The sequence below is a fragment of the Pyxicephalus adspersus genome, chromosome 7 (genome assembly GCF_032062135.1).
Source record: "Pyxicephalus adspersus chromosome 7, UCB_Pads_2.0, whole genome shotgun sequence".
Lineage (NCBI taxonomy): Eukaryota > Metazoa > Chordata > Amphibia > Anura > Pyxicephalidae > Pyxicephalus > Pyxicephalus adspersus.
In genome coordinates, this window is record NC_092864.1 from 74,923,386 (window position 1) to 74,943,465 (window position 20,080).

The 20,080-nt window shown below is 37.2% G+C and overlaps 1 protein-coding gene across 3 annotated transcripts in view; it reads right to left on the reverse strand.

Annotated features, from left to right (window-relative positions):
• The window catches only part of LOC140335957 (multidrug resistance-associated protein 1-like), a 75,622-nt gene that overhangs the window by 4,734 nt on the left and 50,808 nt on the right, over positions 1–20,080 (reverse strand). For 2 of the 3 annotated variants that reach the window (XM_072418972.1, XM_072418971.1), the window contains exons 19-31: positions 19,203–19,377; positions 16,005–16,031; positions 13,300–13,375; positions 12,455–12,578; positions 10,652–10,859; positions 7,858–8,168; positions 5,821–6,020; positions 5,467–5,593; positions 3,167–3,268; positions 2,563–2,709; positions 1,600–1,758; positions 1,174–1,340; positions 292–486 (exon numbers count right to left, since the gene is read on the reverse strand). In XM_072418972.1, the coding sequence (XP_072275073.1) occupies positions 292–486; positions 1,174–1,340; positions 1,600–1,758; positions 2,563–2,709; positions 3,167–3,268; positions 5,467–5,593; positions 5,821–6,020; positions 7,858–8,168; positions 10,652–10,859; positions 12,455–12,578; positions 13,300–13,375; positions 16,005–16,031; positions 19,203–19,377 (2,018 nt within the window). The remainder of the gene's footprint in view (positions 1–291; positions 487–1,173; positions 1,341–1,599; positions 1,759–2,562; positions 2,710–3,166; positions 3,269–5,466; positions 5,594–5,820; positions 6,021–7,857; positions 8,169–10,651; positions 10,860–12,454; positions 12,579–13,299; positions 13,376–16,004; positions 16,032–19,202; positions 19,378–20,080) is intronic. The other variant, XM_072418973.1, reaches the window with a different exon arrangement.

Consider the following 20,080-nt stretch of genomic DNA (forward strand, 5'->3'; position numbering starts at 1 on the left):
ATGCATTGTCACTTGAAGAACTGTGTCACTGACAAGTTCACAATGTGATGATCAATGTAAAAAAAACAATGCAGGCTCAATACCTACTGACTACTGGACTGTAAGCTTCAAAATATTTTAATGTTTTGGCCTTTGACACATGTATGCGTATCTCTGCTGCTAATCAATTCTGTCATGTACTTTTTACTTTTTGTCTGCAGTCAAAGGTATTTAGCTTTTAAATAGATACAAACACCATATATAAAAATTAAAAAAAACAAATTAAAAGAAGACAACTGAGCAATGATATACCTTGTGTAATCCATGATGGTATTAAGTCGATGAGCGATGGTTATCACTGTACAATCTTCAAATTCTTTTCTAATGGTTGATTGAATAAGTCCATCAGTCTCTAAGTCCACTGCTGCTGTAGCTTCATCCAACACCAGGATTTTGGTCTTCCGAAGAAGTGCTCTTGCCAGACATACAAGCTGGCGTTGGCCAATGCTGTAAAAAACAAATTCCAATTATACGGCTTTTATTAAATTAGCTTGAATGTAAGCTAAAGAGTTTTACAAAATCTTTAGTATGACTTCTACCATTTACAAACCTGAAAAGTTAGTAGGTACAAGGAAGAAAGATCTTTTTTCAACCCTTAAGCTGCATACACATGTGCAATTATTGTTGTTGGAAAGGATCTTTCACGATCCTTTCCAGCGACTAAGGACTGCACGATGCATGAACGAGTGCTGTACATACAGTACCATTCTGCTCTATGGAGAGGGGAGGGGGAGAACAACGAAGCAGCACTGTGCTGCGTGCTCTTCCCCTTCCCTTGCATTAGGATTGTTCGTTGTCCATCGTCCGTGGATCCGCCAGGATGGTCGTTCGGACGATGGGCGCTGTACACACACCAGATTCTCGTTCAATATCGGCCCTGAGGCGATTATCGGGCAAGAACCATTGGACTTGAGTGCGTAGCTATACACGACTGACCTTGCATTGTCACTGACCACATTTTTCTATGAATATCCTACCGAACAGAAATGTTTCTTTAATGCCAGAGAAATGTTACCAGCTACAGAAATATTGCATTACTAATTCCATACGGAACTCTTTATGCAGAAATGACAACAACATCTTTGCCAAACATGTAAACTCTGCAGCACAAGAAGAATTGAGTATAGCTATTACCTGAGATTTTCTCCACCCTCTGCACACTCATGGTTTAGTTTGTCAGGAAGACCTGAAACAAAGTTCTTAAGATGGGCAAGCTCCAGGGCAGACCAGATTTCATCATCTGTGTACTTTTCAAAGGGATCAAGATTCATACGCAGTGATCCAGAAAACAAGACTGGGTCCTGTAGAACATGGTGTTAAAAAAACACAAAAATGCATTAGCCAAAAAACAGTTGTATTGTTGAGGAATAAGACTGATAAACGTAATGGAAGCTGCAGAAAGAAACTTTTATGCTCTCCAATTTTTTTTAAGTATTTAATGTATTGCTTTAAAAAAAAAGCTTACAGTATAAACATAGCCTGCCAAAGCAAATTTTTTCCCAGGAAACCCACAAAGCTTGTTGACAAAAATTACTCAAATCATATTATGGATAATCATACCTGAGGGATAATTGTTAATTTGAATCTAAGGTCATGCAGACCAATTTTGGCTATGTTGCAGCCATCTATAACAATTTCTCCAGAGGCAGCCTCATTGATACGGAACAGTCCTAGAGTAAGAGAGGACTTTCCTGCCCCTGTCCTTCCAACAATTCCAACCTACAGATTAAAAAAAAAATACTTAAGCAAATTCATACAGGAAAAAAGTTAGATTATAAAAACGTTTTATTGAATGTAGAAAGATAAAAGGTAAGGATTTTTTTTTTTTTATTACAGGTACAGTTTTAAACTGCCTTTGGGTATGTAAACAGGGCAAAATACTTGTAATAATAAGTTTCAATATATAAATGTATTAAAATTATTCATGCAACTTTTTTAATATAATTCTTCAGATAATAAGACACCCATCATGACCACAAGTCATTACAACTTAGGAGCTCGATTAACTATCCTTTATCGCCTTAACATAACATTATGTATCCTTATTAATTATTTGTCCATTTTAATACATTTTTAAAAATTTATAAGGGGACAAATCAAGAAATAAGTGAATGGTATTTTCAGGTTATTGTGTTTGTCTGTGTTGGTACAGAAAGTGATAAACAATGCTATCTGCATATTGGACAAGTTTACTTATAAACAAACCTCTGTGGCCTGCATGCAATCCCAGTGATTAGTCTAATTAGTTAGTTAGTTAGAGTAAATACATGCTCCTACTCTGAATTACAAATAAGCCTTCATATAGTATTAAATATTCTACCATCTACATGAATAAAACAAGACTTTTTTTTAAACACACTTGCAAGATAAAGAAATAGGATAAAGAATACAGTAAATACTAAATATGTTACCAAAACTTAGATTGACATGAATGATTCAAACTTTTTTCTAATATCTGGTATAACAATGGCAATGTTGGTAGAAAACAACCACAAAACAAGTTAGCCCTATCCTCCCCCGTACCTTCTCCCCACCCTGGACAGTAGCATTAATGTTCTTCAGTGCTAGATCTAAATCTTCTCTGTATCGTAAGCAGTAATTATGGAACTCAATCTTTCCTTCATGAGGCCATCTGCTTTCTGGTTTGGTCTCCTGAAGCGTCCATGGAGCCTAAATAAATATTAAAAAAAAAAGCAAAGGATAACGTACATATCCACACTAATGCATGTCATAGTCCAAACATACATAAGTTTTGGCTACAAGGAATATTTAAGGTCTCATATTCATGCATTTGTTACTATTCTAATACATTTTTGGACTAGCATGAACAGATGATACATGCAGAAAGTACAATAAAAAAAAGAAAAATCTATTTTGACATTTACCAGATTTTTCCCACAGTTGCTCTGCAAAAAAGTTGACTTACACATACATATGACATTTCAAAACATCTGTTCCCACTTTAAAAGTTAGCATGTACTGATAAGATTATTCAAGCTGTAGCCTTTTGCATGCATTTAAAATAATAACTAATTATCATTTTTGGTTGGTTGACTGGTCTCAAAAAACATCAATTCAAGACTACCATGAAAAGATCAACACAACTCTTTCAATGGTTAGAGTATACCTCCTGCTCCAGATCTGCATACTCCTTCACTCGCTCCACTGCCACTATATTGGTCTCTAGTTCTGATGACATTCTCACCAGCCAGTTCAGGTATGCTGTCACCTATAACAGAGAAAAACAATTTCAGAAAAACATTACAGACTGTAATGTTAAAATACCTAGAAATACCTAAAATGTATCTACTTTTTTTTGGAAAGTAAAGATGTTGGTGATATGTCCACTTTAAACTCAAATGGATTGTACAGTGCTTGAGAAAGCAGTTTCCTAGTTTGGCTGCTCAAAAAACAAATATCTGCAGAGCCTGTAAATATAACTGCCATAGGTGGGAGGTTGATGATTTTTTTTCTTGCAGTTGTCTAGAAGCCTTTTTAGTGCTGAGTGGCTTTGTGTTGCATTTTTGGGTCTGTGCATTTGAAAACCACTCCCTTAGATTTGAATTAAAAAACTTTTTGAATGTCAGCTAAGCTGACGGCAGTTTTTAACCATCTGAAAGGATTTGGAAAGCCTTTGCTTGGCAAACATAGAAACAAATAATACGCTTCACATCCGGTTCCTGTTCAAGATAAAAGAATCCCTAGAAAATCTTTCTTATAGTGTTATTCAGCCATTTATTAAAAAAATAAATTTGAAGGCAGAATTGCCTGCAAGCACTACCCACAGCTAAGGAGTAGAAGGAGGTTGTCTGATAAGCGATAACTACACCACAAATTAACTTTCTGTGTGAGCAAGTCTTTGGAAAGTTTTTGGTCTTTTGCTAGATTAAAGCAACACAAGCAATGAGTTAAAAAAAAAAACATACAACATTCATTCAAGAATTGCTATTTGTTAACATGAATATTGTTTGTCAGCCCTCTTTTAAAGGACACATTACTTTATGTAAGAGAAACAACTACATTTGATGAGGGCTTAGGATGTTCTGCTTCTTTCCATATTGTGAGATTGCTTTGTTACCTGCAGTAGGAATATGTTGAGCAGAACACACACATTAAAAATGTATTCTCTATTATATACAATGTAACCAAAGAGCTTCCTCCAGAAAAAAAAAAAGGTTTACATTAAAAGGGACTAAAAGCTCTGCTTGGTAATACTGCAGTATTTTATATCCATACAAGGCGTCCGGGCAGATATTAAAAACCCTTGATCTATTACCTAAGTAACACTAAGAAATAACAAGAGTTTTACAATGGAAATGTTAATGCCAGCGAGTTCAAGGATTCATCAAAACCCTTGTCAGAAATCTAAAGCATTTTTTCAAACATTTAATAGGAGATTTTTTTTTCTCCAGTGTTCACAAATCTAAATAGGTTGCCAAAATGAAGAAGTTTATTTTCATACACTACATTTTATTATTGCTATTTTCTTATTTCTGTATTTTAACTATTACTGAATACAGGTAAAGAAAGCACTAAAAGGCATATATTACTTTCAAGTATTTACATTGGCTTTCTTAATGTACTTACTAGTTTTAACAAAGGCATTTGTTGGTGGGTATATATTTATGTACAAACTGTTGACAACTATGGAGTGTTGCATATGTCTGTAAATACAGCTGGCAAGTGGCTACTTCCAAAAGATGAAGCACAACAAAAAAAGCAGGGTACATTTATTTAAACATATGAACACAGTTTAGCTTTTTGTTGTTGATCAAATCTTACAAGCACACATATTTTCAATGTGTTTTTGAAACATATATCAACTATTGTGCCTAAACTTGTGGTATACCATATATACTTGAACCAACCTAAAGAAACAGGAAAAAATACACTGTGGCATTTAAACCTCTGGCACATGGGGATGTCAATGATAACATTCAAAACATTAATTTGCAAAAAAAAAGGTATTAACAAGTGAAAAAATGTAACATGAAAAAGATAAAAAAAAAAAATAAGAAGGCCTGCCCTATTTTTTATATACCAGATCCTTTATAGTCTCAGGACCTACATGGATAAAAGCCCCGCTTCCGTCATTACCCAGTAAGTCCAGGAGCTAGACAATGACATCTGTCAATATGAACAACCCAAGATCCGATCCAAGCATTTAGCACTAGATGCACTTGTTATGCACCTGTCCAACAATGAATTCGAAATTCCAGTACAGTTCTCTTCCCTGCACTACCACAACTTTCATTTCATTGTCCGCCTGACTGGTGTTGCTGGTGCCAGATTAAAAAATAAAACGTGAGTTTCAGTACTTAGGGTCTTATCTTGCTTTAATTTGAATATTTTGAGAAAAATTACCAATCCTCACTTTAAGGGTATCATTAAAGAAATAAACTTAAAAGAATGAAATTGACAACTTACCTGTAATGCATAGGAGACAGAAAGTCCAACTAACCCAGGACTGAGCGTATGCCTTGAAATTACGGCAAACAGGGAGGCAAACAAGACAATGCAGTTTCCAACAAATTCCAGCCTGATGGCTAACCACCTAAAAATATAGTACATAGTTTTATACATTGCCAATCTATTGACACAAAAAAAATACTAGGCAAATAATTCATAATGTCCTTTAAAACAGTTGTGATCACATGAGATTTATTAGGTTTCCAGAGCTATAGCGCTATACCCATATTTTCCCCAAGATGTCCAGAAAAATTATGGTTTCCATGGACAGTAAATAACACAGGGTGTAGGCAGAAAAGTTTTAAAATGTACCTGTTGGATACAATGCTGGGGTAATAGGCTCTTTGATTTTCATCCACCCTGGAGTCACTAACGTGGATGAATTGTTTCTGCTCTCCAAAAGCTCGGATCACACTTGCTCCCAGCAGCGTTTCATTAAAGTGTGAATACACAGGTGATCTACTGACAGACTCCAAGCGTTTCAGTTGTCGTGATGTTGCCACATAAAATCTCTATAAGAAAACAGAGAAGTCTGTAAAACAGGTGTTTGCTAAAACATACCATAAAACCTATTTCTTGGAGTCCACTGAGAAAACACAATCCTATACCTTCAGGTTATAGCACCACCTACAAGAAGAACACAATGTAATAAAACAAATAAATAAATGTATGTCATCCCCAGATAACCTCTTACTATCATTATGCTTCAGTTTCTAATAGTAGTACCAAGGGCAAAGACATGTGTCTCTAAATTGAATCTAATTTATTATCTTTTACATAAATACAATTGTCTTTCTTGTCCAATGATGGACACAGGACATATCAAACTTTCAGGAGGTCCAAAAACAGATCATTTAAAGGGTGGGCGAAAAGAAAACAATCCCATATATGTCAGGTAATCGCAGGAAAACCATGTTACAATGGTCTGCAAGTTGCCAAAATCTGATGAGCAGAAACAGAAAGTGAAATGGTTTGCAGCCATGGGTCCAGAGAACCTCTTTTGACATGTTGGTTATGTAAGAGTTTCTGTGTCTTCTTATTAAGTGATGTTTAACACCATAGCTCATTGAACCCAGATTAGATGAATGGCCAACACATGGTGTGTAGGAGAAAGACTTCATGTGTAAAATACTAAAGGTTCAACAAGACCTGTTCACAAGAGACAAAAGTTTATCTAGTTAGGAGGTACAAAGTGGAATTCTCATGCATGCAGCCCTTCTGGAAGAGCTGATCTATTACAAATTAAAAAGTTCACTTTGAGAAAAAGCAAACCGATGTTGAAGTTTTTCCAGAGCCACTCTGAGAGGGGATTTGCAAAGACAGACCCCTATTAGGTAGAAATGTATCCTAAAGGACCTAAAGGGGTTGTGTTAATCTGCTAAGTAAAACTGGTAGGTTGAGAGACCAGAGAAAATGCAAATTCTGAGTTTAATCCTTTAGTTTTACCCCCTGCACTTTTAGGCAAACTACGCCAGAGCTAGCAAGAATTTCCAGTCCCCATCTGGAATTAGGGAGCCTGGATGATGAATATAAAAGGAGGGAATGAAACAATGGGAAGGGGGTTTACCATAATTTCCTTTAGACTTTCTGCTGAGGAATATTTTCATCACTGGGGCATACCTAATCCCTACTGTAGCTAAAGAATAATTGTTTCTCAAAGCAATTCCAGATATGTTCTGTTGCAGCAGAGTAAAACAAAAAAAAAAATAATGAAAAAAGTTAGGCTTTGCAGAGCTGATGAGAAGTAGCCTACCTTGATAAGACAGTGAGGCATGCTGGTAATAAGAAGGGTTACCTGAGGTGGGCATACAGTTTTGGGGGGTCCAAATCACCTAAAGGGAAACTAAGTAGGTTGTCATTTCTGACCTGGTTTAAAATGCAGCTTGACTAGTTGGTGTACTGATCCCTTGACCTGAATACTTTCTGGATCAATGATCCAGAATAAGTATGCAGTTCAGGTGTTCATATGATTGAATTAGATGCATACTTGCTCCAGGTGTGTTACCCAAAAAGATCAATATTACAGATAAGCAATTATAATTTTTTACAATGAATTCAACAATGGCAGCTTACTTATTCTTAGTATAGTTCCTCCCGAAGACAGAAGGTGTAAATCCTCATGTAGTCCTCACCCCCAAAAGAAGGGAAAAAGAGGTCCAAAATATTCATCCAATTATCCTCGTCACATTTGTATGCATTCAGTGATGAGGCACACTTATTTTACAATATGAATAGTTGTATTATTTATACAATAAAATTTAAACATGGATTAAAAACTGGATTTTTAAACAGGAATTATACAGCATGGTTTATTGTCTGCTCTAGCAATAGTAGCGCTTTCATACCCACCTGCACAAAGAAGTAAAGCAGCCCCAAGGGTGGAATTATCACAGCTACTATTGGCGTTGCAATCAAAATTATAATGCATGCACCAATTACATTAAATAGGGAGCCCATAAACATCTTAATAATCTGAGGTATTGTAGAATCAATAGTGTCCATCTCTTTGGAGAAACGGTTTACAAGATTTCCACTGGGAGTCCTCTCAAAAAAACTCATGGGGAATCTCAGAACATTATGAAGCAAATCCATATGTAGGTACCGGGAAGCAAGGACACCCCCCAGAGACACTGTTGTGGAGTATCCAAAAACTGCAATGCCTGAAAATACAAAAAGAGGTAAGAATTTATTATAATAATATAATATTATTTTCTTGTAGACTGTATACATACTTAGGCATAGCTAACATTTGAAAAGTCTACAGGCCCAGAACCAAGAGAGATAGGTAAATCATTTGAAGATTCTTGTAATGTAATGAAGAAAATTACGTAAAAACCTTGTTTACTCACTAACAGGCCCAAGTGACTCAAAGAGTAATGATCTCCTAACTATTTATCCACAGGATCCTTAAAGGTAGTGAAGTCGGGAATCAGAATGACTGTATCACATCAAACAAGTGACAGACAGACAAGAAAGAACTGGCTCATGGTTAGCTCTCAAAACCATTGTACGTGAATCATATCATTTAAAAACGTGTCTTTGCCAATTAGCCACAAGCAATGTGCCCCAAAAAAGCAATGTTCATGAAAAGGAAGGAAATAAAGGCTTTCCTTTTTAGTAGACTGCGGAAAGCAAAATCAGCAAGCTCCCAGAAAGCAACAATGGCCATGAATCTACCAGGTTGTCCTATGACACGAAGCTAAAAGTTATCACCTACTGCTTGCAAAATAAGGTATAGTCCACAAGAGGGAGCATGACTATTACAAATCAACCAGAGATCTGCAATGTCTTACAATAAATGTTGAGAGAAATTTACTTAGTCTATTTAAATTAAATTTTTAAGGTTTAATTTTTTTTAAACATTAATGAGGCTGACATTTTTCCCTCTTCTCCTGCATTCTTCCTCCTACATCACCTGAACTCGCACTGCGCAGGCACGATACTGGGTGACCTAGATTGGGAAAAAAATTGTCGATCTCATGCGCATGCGTGAGCTCGGCAATTTTTTCCCCTATTAATAAAAATGCTCCTGCTGCGCATGCTCTGGCATGGAGAACTGCTACCAAGATCATTAATACCTTGTACCAAGTACACTTGGTCCTGGAAAAAAAAATATTTGAGAAGGGGGATGCAATATAACTTTCTTGGATACAGCTGGCTACTCATTTTCAATCAATATTAAAAACTATTTTTGAGCCTCGAAACCAACGGATTACCATTATTTTCCTTCTGTGTTTAGTGATGGTATAGAAATTAAGGAAAAATAGCCTTGTGCAGTTATGTTTTAGGTCCCTCAATTAACACAGACTAAAAACAATTGTTAAAAATAGGAATTTTATTCAATACAAAGCACCTCCTTTCTGACCCTAAAGTAAATTTGTTCAGACATCCATTTCAGGGAAGACTGACAAAAAGTTGACATACTTTTGCCGCTCAAAATTATGTAACACGCAGCTTTGGATAATTTTCCTCAATATTTAAACCTGTTAAGCTGCATACACACGTCCAATTTTTATCGTTGGAAATGAACGACGAACGAACGACGAATGACCGATTGGCCAAAAATCGTTGGTAAAAAAAGTAACCAACGACGCCGACGAACGAGGATAGTCGTTGGAAATGAACGACTGGACCGGCGGATCGGACGACGATCGTTGACCATCTATCGTGTGTACGGTCGTTCAGTGATCGTCCATGGTCTGAGCATGCGCGGTGAACGAATGTTCGCTCACTTCCTGTGGTGCACGTCACTTCCTGTATCGTTCAAACGATCGCATCTATCGTGTGTACAATATCTTTGAACGATCGTGTCGTTATCTGTAGGTACAGGATCGGTGCCATACGATCGTTCGCAGATATCGTGCAGGATCGTTCGTCGTTCGTTTACCAACGATAAAAATTGGAAGTGTGTACGCAGCTTTAGTCTAACCTTTGAGATCTTTGTTCATATATGGGGTTCTCAGAGTCTAGTTTTTAGAACTAGATAAAAAACAGGAAATGTTTTAAGCAATATTCATGCAGAAAATTGTTACAGAAACACTTTTGCAAACTTTGTCCAAGGAAAGTTGTTGTATAGATCAAAAAGAATAGAAAGGAAAAAGTATATTTATTTAAGCTATATTTTAAAATGCCACGTTTTGTTTTTAGAGTTTGACAACTACTGTGACTGCATATCACAGAATGGCTAAGCAACTGAAATAAAATGCCAAATGTTCCGATCTGGGAGGATTCTGCAATCCTTAGCTGGTGGTATTCTTTGGGTAGATAAATTAGTGCCCTTTCTGCTTTGCCCAATCTCCTAAAGTATCAGCCATACCCAAAGCTATTAACTAGATTTTTGTGCCCCCGAATAAACGATGAAAAAAAATATATTTAATCACTCTTATCATGGTACATAAAAAAACGCCTGGGATTTCAGTGGTGAGTGTAGGATCTACTGTAACTAAATTTCACTAAATTTTCAAAAATCTGATCAAAAATCAAGTCTGAATGATAGAATAGTAGTTTTGTAGTTGCTAAACCACTTTTACTTCGATGCGATCATGGAGCTTTCCAGTTTTAAGGTAAAGGTTAGTAAAATGCAGATAAAAACACACACATACATGATAATCAGAAAATGACAATATAGGCAGCTAATTCTGACCTTGTGACATTCCTAGTGCTCCATAAACACTGAGTCTCATTTTGGTGTTTCGCTGGGTGCCATTGACTACTTCATCATCAGTCCACAAACTGAGCCAGTAGTTGGAAGCCAAGGAAGATACATGATTGCAGAGAAACAGAATGACGCTCAGGAAAGAAAGAAGAAGCCCCGTGGCTTTCATGTATTCCCAGAACACTGCACTTTTAACCTGTAATGGAAACAAACAAGTTGTGTTACATTAAGAGCAAGTATTTAAAGCAGACGTCTTCCGCCAAGTTTGAAATGTTGACTAAATTGAAGAATCTAAAGCTGCATACACACGTGCAATTGTCGTCGTTGGAAAGAATCTTTCACAATCCTTTCCAACGACTAAGGACTGCACGATGCATGAACGAGCGTTGTACATAAAGCACCGTTCTGCTCTATGGAGAGAGGAGGGGGAGTACGACGGAGCAGCACCCTGCTGTGCGCTCTCCCCCTTCCCTTGCATTAGGATCATTCATCATCCATCATCCGTGGATCCGCCAGGAGGGTCGTCTGAACGTAGGATCCTGTACACAAGCCGGATTCTCATCCGATATCGGGCCTGAGCCGATTATCAGGAGACAACCATTGGAAGTGTGTACGTAGCTTGACTAAAGAAAACGTTTGATTTTTAGGACATGGTATTATTATAACTAAACAGGATTTATATAGCTCCAACATATTACGCAGCGCTGTACATTAAATGAACAATTATACAAGTACATGTACACCAAAGCAGGATTCTTCCTACACTAGACTCATCCTGGTATTCAAAGATTTGGATACATTATGTGGACTGTTGAAAGAAAAAAAAAACAGTTTCTGAAAACAGACTTTTCTGCATTCCTAATAGGTTCTTTGTCACACGTAACATACTCTAGATCTACAATATATACAAAACACTTGTTATAAAAACACATAGGAACACATATGACAGAAGAGACTTATTTTAGGAGATTTAAAAAAAACAAAAAAAACCCTCTGTACAATCTCCGACAGTCATGTGCTAGGGCAGGGGTTGGCAAACTTTCATGGCCAATAGGCCATTTCAGGGGTGGGCGGGAGCACACTAGGCCGGACTCTGAGTTCCGCCCTAATGGCTCTGCCCACCACCAGGGAACCCCCCCCTGAAGTGATATCCCTCTCCTTCGTATGCATTGCAGAGGAGAGGGATTTCCCTTCAGGAAGTTCCCTATTTACCGCAGCGGTGGAAGTATCAACGTCGGCCGCGGTAAACAGGGGAGCAACTGCAAGGAGGTGGCTCTGGTAGTGCCTACTGTAGCCCAGGGGGCGTTAGGCCGGAGCGAACTACTGGCTAGGTCGTATCTGGCCTAAAGGCCAGAGTTTGCCGACCCCTGTCCTAGGGGATAGGTAACTTCTATGCATGGGAGTTACATTACTGTCAGCGGGTAAATTACTATGTTAGAAGACTGTGAGCCCAGTAGAGAACTAGATATAAAAGGAAGCACTGGCTGGAGGGAAATGTGAAAAATTCTTTGAGATGATTGTGCCAGGCTGTGCAATCTTGCAAATTATGGTAAAACCTCCTGAGGGTCTACAACAGCAGCATTTCGTTTACTGGTGGTTCAGTTCCACTTTATGAGATGTAAACTATGATAGCCAACCAAAATGCTCTTTCTTTCTTTTGGCGTTTCACAATTTGTGTGAGAAACTGAAAAAAAGAATGTTTACTGCTTACAAAGGATAAACATCAGAACATGTTTATGTACAAATAATCTCTAACAATATAATACACAGGAAAAACCAACAGAATCTCACCCTGCCAGTTTTAGCCTTGTCCGCTTCAGTCAGTTTCCAGTCCTCCTTTTCAGCTCCTGATTTTTGGAGGTCAGCAGTGCTGTTCTGCTGTGTAGACTTTGTGTCAGACGATACACTCAACTGTCTGATTGGAAACAAATTGTAATATTGGTTTTTTGAATCCTGTTGTCAACTGGCCAATAAAAAGTTAAAACTAAATCAATACCAGATCAAGTAAATCTCCAAACAGAAGTGGGATCTCATTGAAGTTCCTAAACATTTCAGTGAAGGTTTAAACCTTTTTATCGTAACCTAACTGTAGCAGTATAAATGCATATATCTGGAAACACAGTCTGTGTATTAATGCAGAATGACTTTGATTTGTGATTGCAGCTGAACACAGAGGATGCCTTATAAAATGAAGTCTATTTAAACACAAACATATGCATTCTAGTTTAATTCCCCATTTTTAAAGTGAATCTGTTTCTAGGCTACATATATAAATAAACTGTCCCTTATCTTTATAGCTGTATGTACTGATGCACCTGACTGTTACCATTCAAGACATGTTATTTCAGTGTCTATGCTTTGAAGATACAATTCTCCACAATGTTTGCAGCAAAGTGAAATGGAGACCCTTTCACTGCCAGTGATATGTATCAAGTATTAAGGCGCTGATGAAAAAAGGATGAGAGAATCTGATATGAGCTTATTTTACATGATATTGGCAAGCCAAGGCCTCTATACTTGCTATTAGGGGATCTAATCACCTCTACATTCCGTGGAAGTGTGAACCTCCTATCGCTCATCAGTTATCAGAAAACATTACTATATCTGTGAATGTGTAAATACGGCTTTATACTTACCGCTGTAGTGTTTCACCCTTTTCATTTATCAACATTCCATTTTCCATGTGTTTCTCTTCTGTAGGGCTTGGGACTTCTGTGTGGAAGAGGGAAATAGGAGATTAACCCATAATTAGAGTGCAACTAAAGCCAAAACTGAACACTGTGATACTTCCCCCAACTCCTAGATTGTAAACTCTTGGGGGCAGGGTCCTCTCCTCCTGTGTCATTGTCTGTATCTGTCTGTCATTTGCAACCCCTATTTAATGTACAGCGCTGTGTAATATGTTGGCTCTATATAAACCTGTTTAATAATAAGCCAAATTCTCAAAGTAATCATGTTGATTGTTGGTAATTAGCATCTCCCTTGGAAAATAACTATTTAATTTAGGAGCCAGTGTGTAGCCATACCTGCATGTAGCTGTGTAGTTATAGGACCTCCCATGGCTTTTAGTTTCCTGTTAACAGATTGAGATCTTACAATCCCTCAACACCTAGTGCATGTGACTAGAACTCCCTGCACAAAGATAGTTTCTACTGCAATGCAGGGAAGCTGGAAAGGTAGTTTGCTATTTATTGGTCTTCCTACTTTGGGTGTCAAATGGTTAGACATAATTTAGTAATGCAGTGTGCAAGTACATCTGGTCTGTAAAAGAATTATTATGTCCACCATTTTGTTCACATACACTATTTGTATTCACCTAAATAAATGGTTTGCTATTATAGAATTTGACTTGTTTCAATTATGGGCTCACATGGTTTTTTAATTGTAAATTCTAGCAAAAGTCAAAAAATATAAATAGATAGATATGTATTATTACATGCTACTGTACAGTTATATTACATGTTTGTGTTGTGTTATTTAAAGTTTAATATTAAATGTATTAAATATTGGTTAGCTATGCCTAAGAATTAAAGCCTACAATGAAAAATCCATTTCCATGCAAAAAAATTGTACCACTTTTTGCATGGAAATTTGGAAGTAATTAGACCACTAGGGAGGTTAATAATGTCTATGTAGGTTCAGCTCCCTCCAACATTTTATAGGGGAATAGCATTGAAGCAATTCATGAGTAGATTAATGATTGATCTCACCAACTAGGAAAGGGAGGCTACTGGAGAGGGTTGTTTAATTACAGCTAGGTATCAAATGGTGTTGCAATTAAAAAGAGAGTAAATGTCAGAATTCTCACAAACAGATGAGTAACTCAGTCTGGAACGGCAATGTTAAGAACGTTGTTCCTCAGACAAGTTCGATCCTGAATGAGTTTATGCCTAGAACCTCTAATCAGCACCATCATCTAAGTCTAGGTCAGAATGTCAAATGTAGATAGTTTTTGCTTAGCTTCAGTTTGGAATGTAGCTGGGAACAATATGCCTATGTGGGTAAAGAGAAATTTGAAGAGGAAGGCGCCGTTTGGACATATGGCTTATTTTGAGACGGTAAATAGAAGATTTAAGGGAAGTTTTTTTAAGAGGGAGTCATAAGAGCAGATTGCAAATTTGTAATAGATTAAGGAAGCCCACTGATTCGTATATTGGACCAGTGTGCCTAAATTGGAATTTTTATCTCTCTAATTTAAAGTGATCTATGTCCTCTTTGTGTCCCTCAAAAGACTGTTGTGACTTTCATACAGTCTTTTATACAGATTGATGGCCTAATTCTCTGATCTTCTGAATCATGTGATCATTGATGTGCTTCGGGGTCACAGCTTCAGCCTTCTAGAGCATGGTGTGAAATCTGTTTAATATGTCATCACAAAGGTCTCCCTCCAGTTTGTCCTGACATATGAATAATAATGTCAAGTCGTATATTGAGCAAAAGTCGCCAACCAGTGGTCAGCGGGCTCTGACCAGTGCCCCCCCCCCAGCAGGGTCAGGAGAAAGACCCCACTGTGGGGGAGGGGGAGGAGTGTAATTTGTCCAGAACCGCGGACCATGCCCTCCGTATGGAGACAACACGCCCACTCTCCTATCACAGGCTCAGTGCGGGTTCTGGCATCATGACATCACTCTGGGGTAAGTTTCTTCCCCTTTGAGTGACACAGGGCTCCCTGCGCATGCGCGGTCCAGATTCTGAGTATTTAGTGGTCTCTGAGGTCTGAAAGGTTGGCAACCACTGTAATAGAGTGTCAGTGTATTTCCATGTTTCATGTGCCATCACCATCTAGAAATCAACGCAAGGATATAAAGGGATTGGTTGATTGAATGTACCTTAACACATAACCCCAACATGCTAGATTTTTGTGTGGAATTTTATATGTTACAACACATAGTCCAACGTGCACCCCCATCAGATCTATTTATCTGGCACATCAAGGCCGTGGGATGGTGATTCAGTAGAAAGAATGCTGGAAGTTTTTTGGTCCCTTGTTGTATTAAAATAATTCCCTTCGGCAGCAACTTTACATGCAAAACCTTAACACACACAAACTTTAAAACAAACCAATGAAACCACTTTGGTGAGGCAATAGCAGTGGGGAAAGAAAACCATGCCCTAGTCTATCACAGACAGAATTTTTAAAAGCATACAAACAATAAAAGATTTTCTAACTTTCCTGTTATTTCTGTTGACACAAGTCACACACAATACAGCATATCAATATATAAAACATCAAATTACAGAATTTTATGCTAATGTCTGATTCCTACCACAATGTAAAACAGTTCTACTTCAAAACTAATACACATGCACAAAATAGACATCAGCATGCTCCAGGACAAACCTTCTTCCTCTTCAACTTCTGTATGCTCTGCATACATGGCAGCAAAGGATAAAAAGATATGCATAGTTAGGAAAATAACAGTTTCAATGCATGATCTGGTCTTTGAATTTCAAATATTAATGCCTTTTGCATTTTACACAAAAATAAAATACATCAAATACTAAAGCTAGGATCATATTTTCATTTTAACATTTTTTTTACATGTTTTGGCACATTGAAGTTTTGCTTAAACATGTATTAAATATCTTTACGCTTCCTTAATACAATGTGCCTTAAAGAAAAACACACAATTCTTTTTTCCCCAACAATTCAAAAAAAATGGGTAAAACGTATCAAGGTTTTGTAATCAGAAAAAATGATCTATATTTTGTATTCTTCAACTTTCTTGACATAATGTCATCAAATTCCTGATGGTTTGGAGAAAAACTGCAGAAAGTCTGTCCACAAAAGACCAGCTGTTTGACAGTACTGCTGTCAGAGGTAGTAGTTTCTAAATTTTAAGCATCTGTAGGACCGCCTGGATCAAACTCCTAATAATTCTTAAGACAGGGGAAGTATTCTGCACATACTCTTCACGCGGAGGCTAGTGGTTGGGGCCACTTGTTCTAAATCAAACTCGGATGTGTGTCTTGATGCAAAGTTTTTGAAGGATAATTTTTTTTTGTTGTTGTTTTACTTAAGAGTGCTTTGGCTGAGTTGCACCAAAATATAAAGCAAACTAGTAAAATAAGTTGATTTCCCTACTGTGGCAAAAGCAAAGGAGTGCTGCTCCAGCTGTTACAGAAGACTAGTTAGGAATCATTCAAATTAGGTTAAGGATAAACATGCTCTAGTGGGAAACAACAGGGCCTCCCCCAACCTATTCATCAGTTAGGAAGTAAATGGTTCCAATAATCTCTGATAGAAAGGGAATGGGATGACAATGAACAACAGAGAAGATACTGCAGTAAATCTCTGGTCTTCAGGGATAAAGAATTACATGTTGACACGTGGAGTAACACTTCAAGAAGTGCAGGTTAGGAAGAACTATGCCAGCAGCTAATGATATACAATCAGATGGTGAAGACGTTTTTACCTTTAGCACCCTAAACCAGTAGGGGTGGAGAGAAACATCCGGTCTAATGACACAAACAAAACAGGGCTTAGGTATTATATGCCAGAGTTTAAGGAGTTGTGCCTGATGTTTTTCATTCTGTCACATCTTCTACAGAAAGAGTGTATACCCAAAGATCTGCTGTGTGCCCCAAAAATGCTTGGAGAAATGTATAAAAAACAGTATACATTGCCTAAAGGCTAAAGGTAGACTTGAAACAGGTGTCAAAGAGTTCCACTACTAATGTAATATTTTAGAAACAAAATGTATTTTTTTTGCATGATACAGATTGTTTTGGTCCTGCTCTTAGATCATGGAAAGCAATAGAATTTGTTTAGGAAATTGAACTAACACCATCAAACTATGCATGAGATCAGCTGGATGGTGGTATCAACCACAATTTTACAAACTAATAACTATCAGTCAGATTTGTCAAAAATTTTACCTAAAAACATTGTATATACATGAATAGACTTATAATGCAGTCTGACATTACCTAAAACACATCTGCCTGTGACTGCTTATAATAAAGAGGAACTAAACTCAAAATAAAAAAAAAAAATCACACGTACCTTTATCCCGTAGATCCATCTATCTGTCAGGAGGTTTCTTCGTTTGGGTCCCACGCCGTCCCGGTATCCGTCTTTGCCGCCGTGCCGATATCATCTTCTCTTCTTCCGAGTGGTTCTTTCTGCCTCACCCAATCTTGCACTGTGCAGGCACGAGAACAGGTGGCGTAGATGGGGAGAAAAAGATTGCTGATCTCGCTGCGCATGCGTGAGATCGGCATATTTTTTCCCCCATTACTAAATTTCCCTTTTTGCTGGTGCCCGAGATTAGAGCATGCACAGAAGGAGCAGCTAAAAGCCTCCTGGGATGCATGACGTAGGTATCCAGGGGGCTCTGTGCTGTCGCAGCAAACAAAGTCAGAAAGGGTAGGTGCCGTCAGGTTGTCTTGAAGATCTGTAGCGCAAGGATCTCCCGGATTCAATGCTTTTTGCACCTCTCCTGCAACATACTGACCAATACCTCACCAGTAATTATTTAATCACTAGTCATCATAAGATCAGTTCTATCCAAGAAACAGAGCCCCAACCCTACCAAATTGGCCATGGTAGGTCAGAATTAGTAAAATATCAGGCAATACCCGTGACTAGTTCACGCTGCTCTGCTTGACTTTTTTGGGCACAGTCAAAATTCTACTTAAAATACAAATCTATAAATGGTTCCAAGAGTCACACAAAAATACATATTAGATCTTATTACTAATTAAAAACTGATTCATAATCGAAAGTTTTATAAATGTACAGCCTTAATGAGTCTTTTAGTAAGCTCCTAAATTATTCCAGCTTGTTCAACTAAGAAATAAAGTTGTGTACCTATGGTGTTGTCTAAAGCTTTAAGAGCTATATAGACTTGAGAACCCCAACATCCCAGTTTAAAAATAATCATTTATTAGATAAACACACTAATAACTTTAGTGACCAGAATTAATTTAGTGACAAGGAAAACATTTAAAGGGTATGTGTTAAATCTGTGATTAGGCACCAATATTTGGATACATATTATACAGCAGGATTTTAGTCACTAATGGCATCTACCAAACAGTGTGCATGTTCCAGATTATTTTTAGACTAGTAAATGCAATACATGGTAGGCTTCTTGTACTGAATTTAAGTGTATTGGAATTAAAAATCTACAAATGTAATCTAAAATTAACACAGAAGATAGAACAAGGCAGGTAATTGGATCCACCACTTCAAACACATTAATTAAAAACTAGTTAGGATATACACAATGGTAGGATTATCAGCACTGTCTAAAATATTGTATTGCTTGTGTAAGTGATTCATAAGTGCAACTGTTTATTGTTTTAGGATTTGAGAGAGCTACAGAAAAACCTACAAATGTTCAACACCACCTCCATTCTACTAATAAAGTGCTTTTATTGTTGTACTGATCATAGAAAACCTCAATGCCAAAAAAGGTACAATGGCAAAAATGAAGCCCTATTTTGTTAAATAAAAAAGGCTAGGCATACACTGTAATTATGATTTACAAAAGGTTAGACAAAGTATTCTAAATAGTTTGTATTTTAGCCTCACCTTGTGTATTGTTCTGCTCAGCATTGGCATATGTACGCAAGAATTCTGCAAAAGCACCATCCTGTTCCAAAAGTTCTTGGTAGGAACCAACTTCAGTTATTTTGCCATCCACCATAACAATAATGGAGTCTACGTGTGGAAGGTAACTAACTCCATGAGTTACAAGTATACGAGTCTATGGAAATAATTCAACAATATAGTCAGTCAACAAGAGCAATTAGGGTTCAAAAAAACATCAGGTAAAACTTTTAAAATTGGGCAATTTAGGCTATATTCCGTTGTAAAATAATGCACAAAATTTTTCTTCAAATTTTGTTTTACAGTATTTTTGCAGTAGTATTATTATTTTACAGCATTACAATACAGGTTTTAAACTGGTACTAAACTGTTGGAAAGTAGAGTGAACAAACCTTTTCTAAGTATTCACGCTTTGAACTCTTCCACATTTTAGAGTGTTATAATCAGGCAATATTATTGATAAACTGATTAATTGCAGCCTAAAACCTAACTCTTTGAAAGTGTAATCCATTCTTTTATTGGGAGGCAAAAGTTACACACACACACATATGTAGCAAACATTTTTTTTTTGTTTTTTACAGGTTTGTGAGGTTAGGTCTCTAAAAGTTTTATATAGCTTGCTCCCACCGCATCATCAACTTAAATAAGGTTAATGGGTAACCAGCAATTTTAATCCTTTGGCACGAATTTCCTGTTAAATTTAGGTTAGAGACATCCCGATTTTTTATTTTTTAAACACTTTGCCACAACTTTGTTTTTTTTTTTTTTTTTTTTTAGGTGCAACACAAAAAAAGGTGCAGCACTGCCCCCTTATTCTCGGCTGCCTAGCCGTTTGAGAATGAATGGGAGCGCAAAGCCAC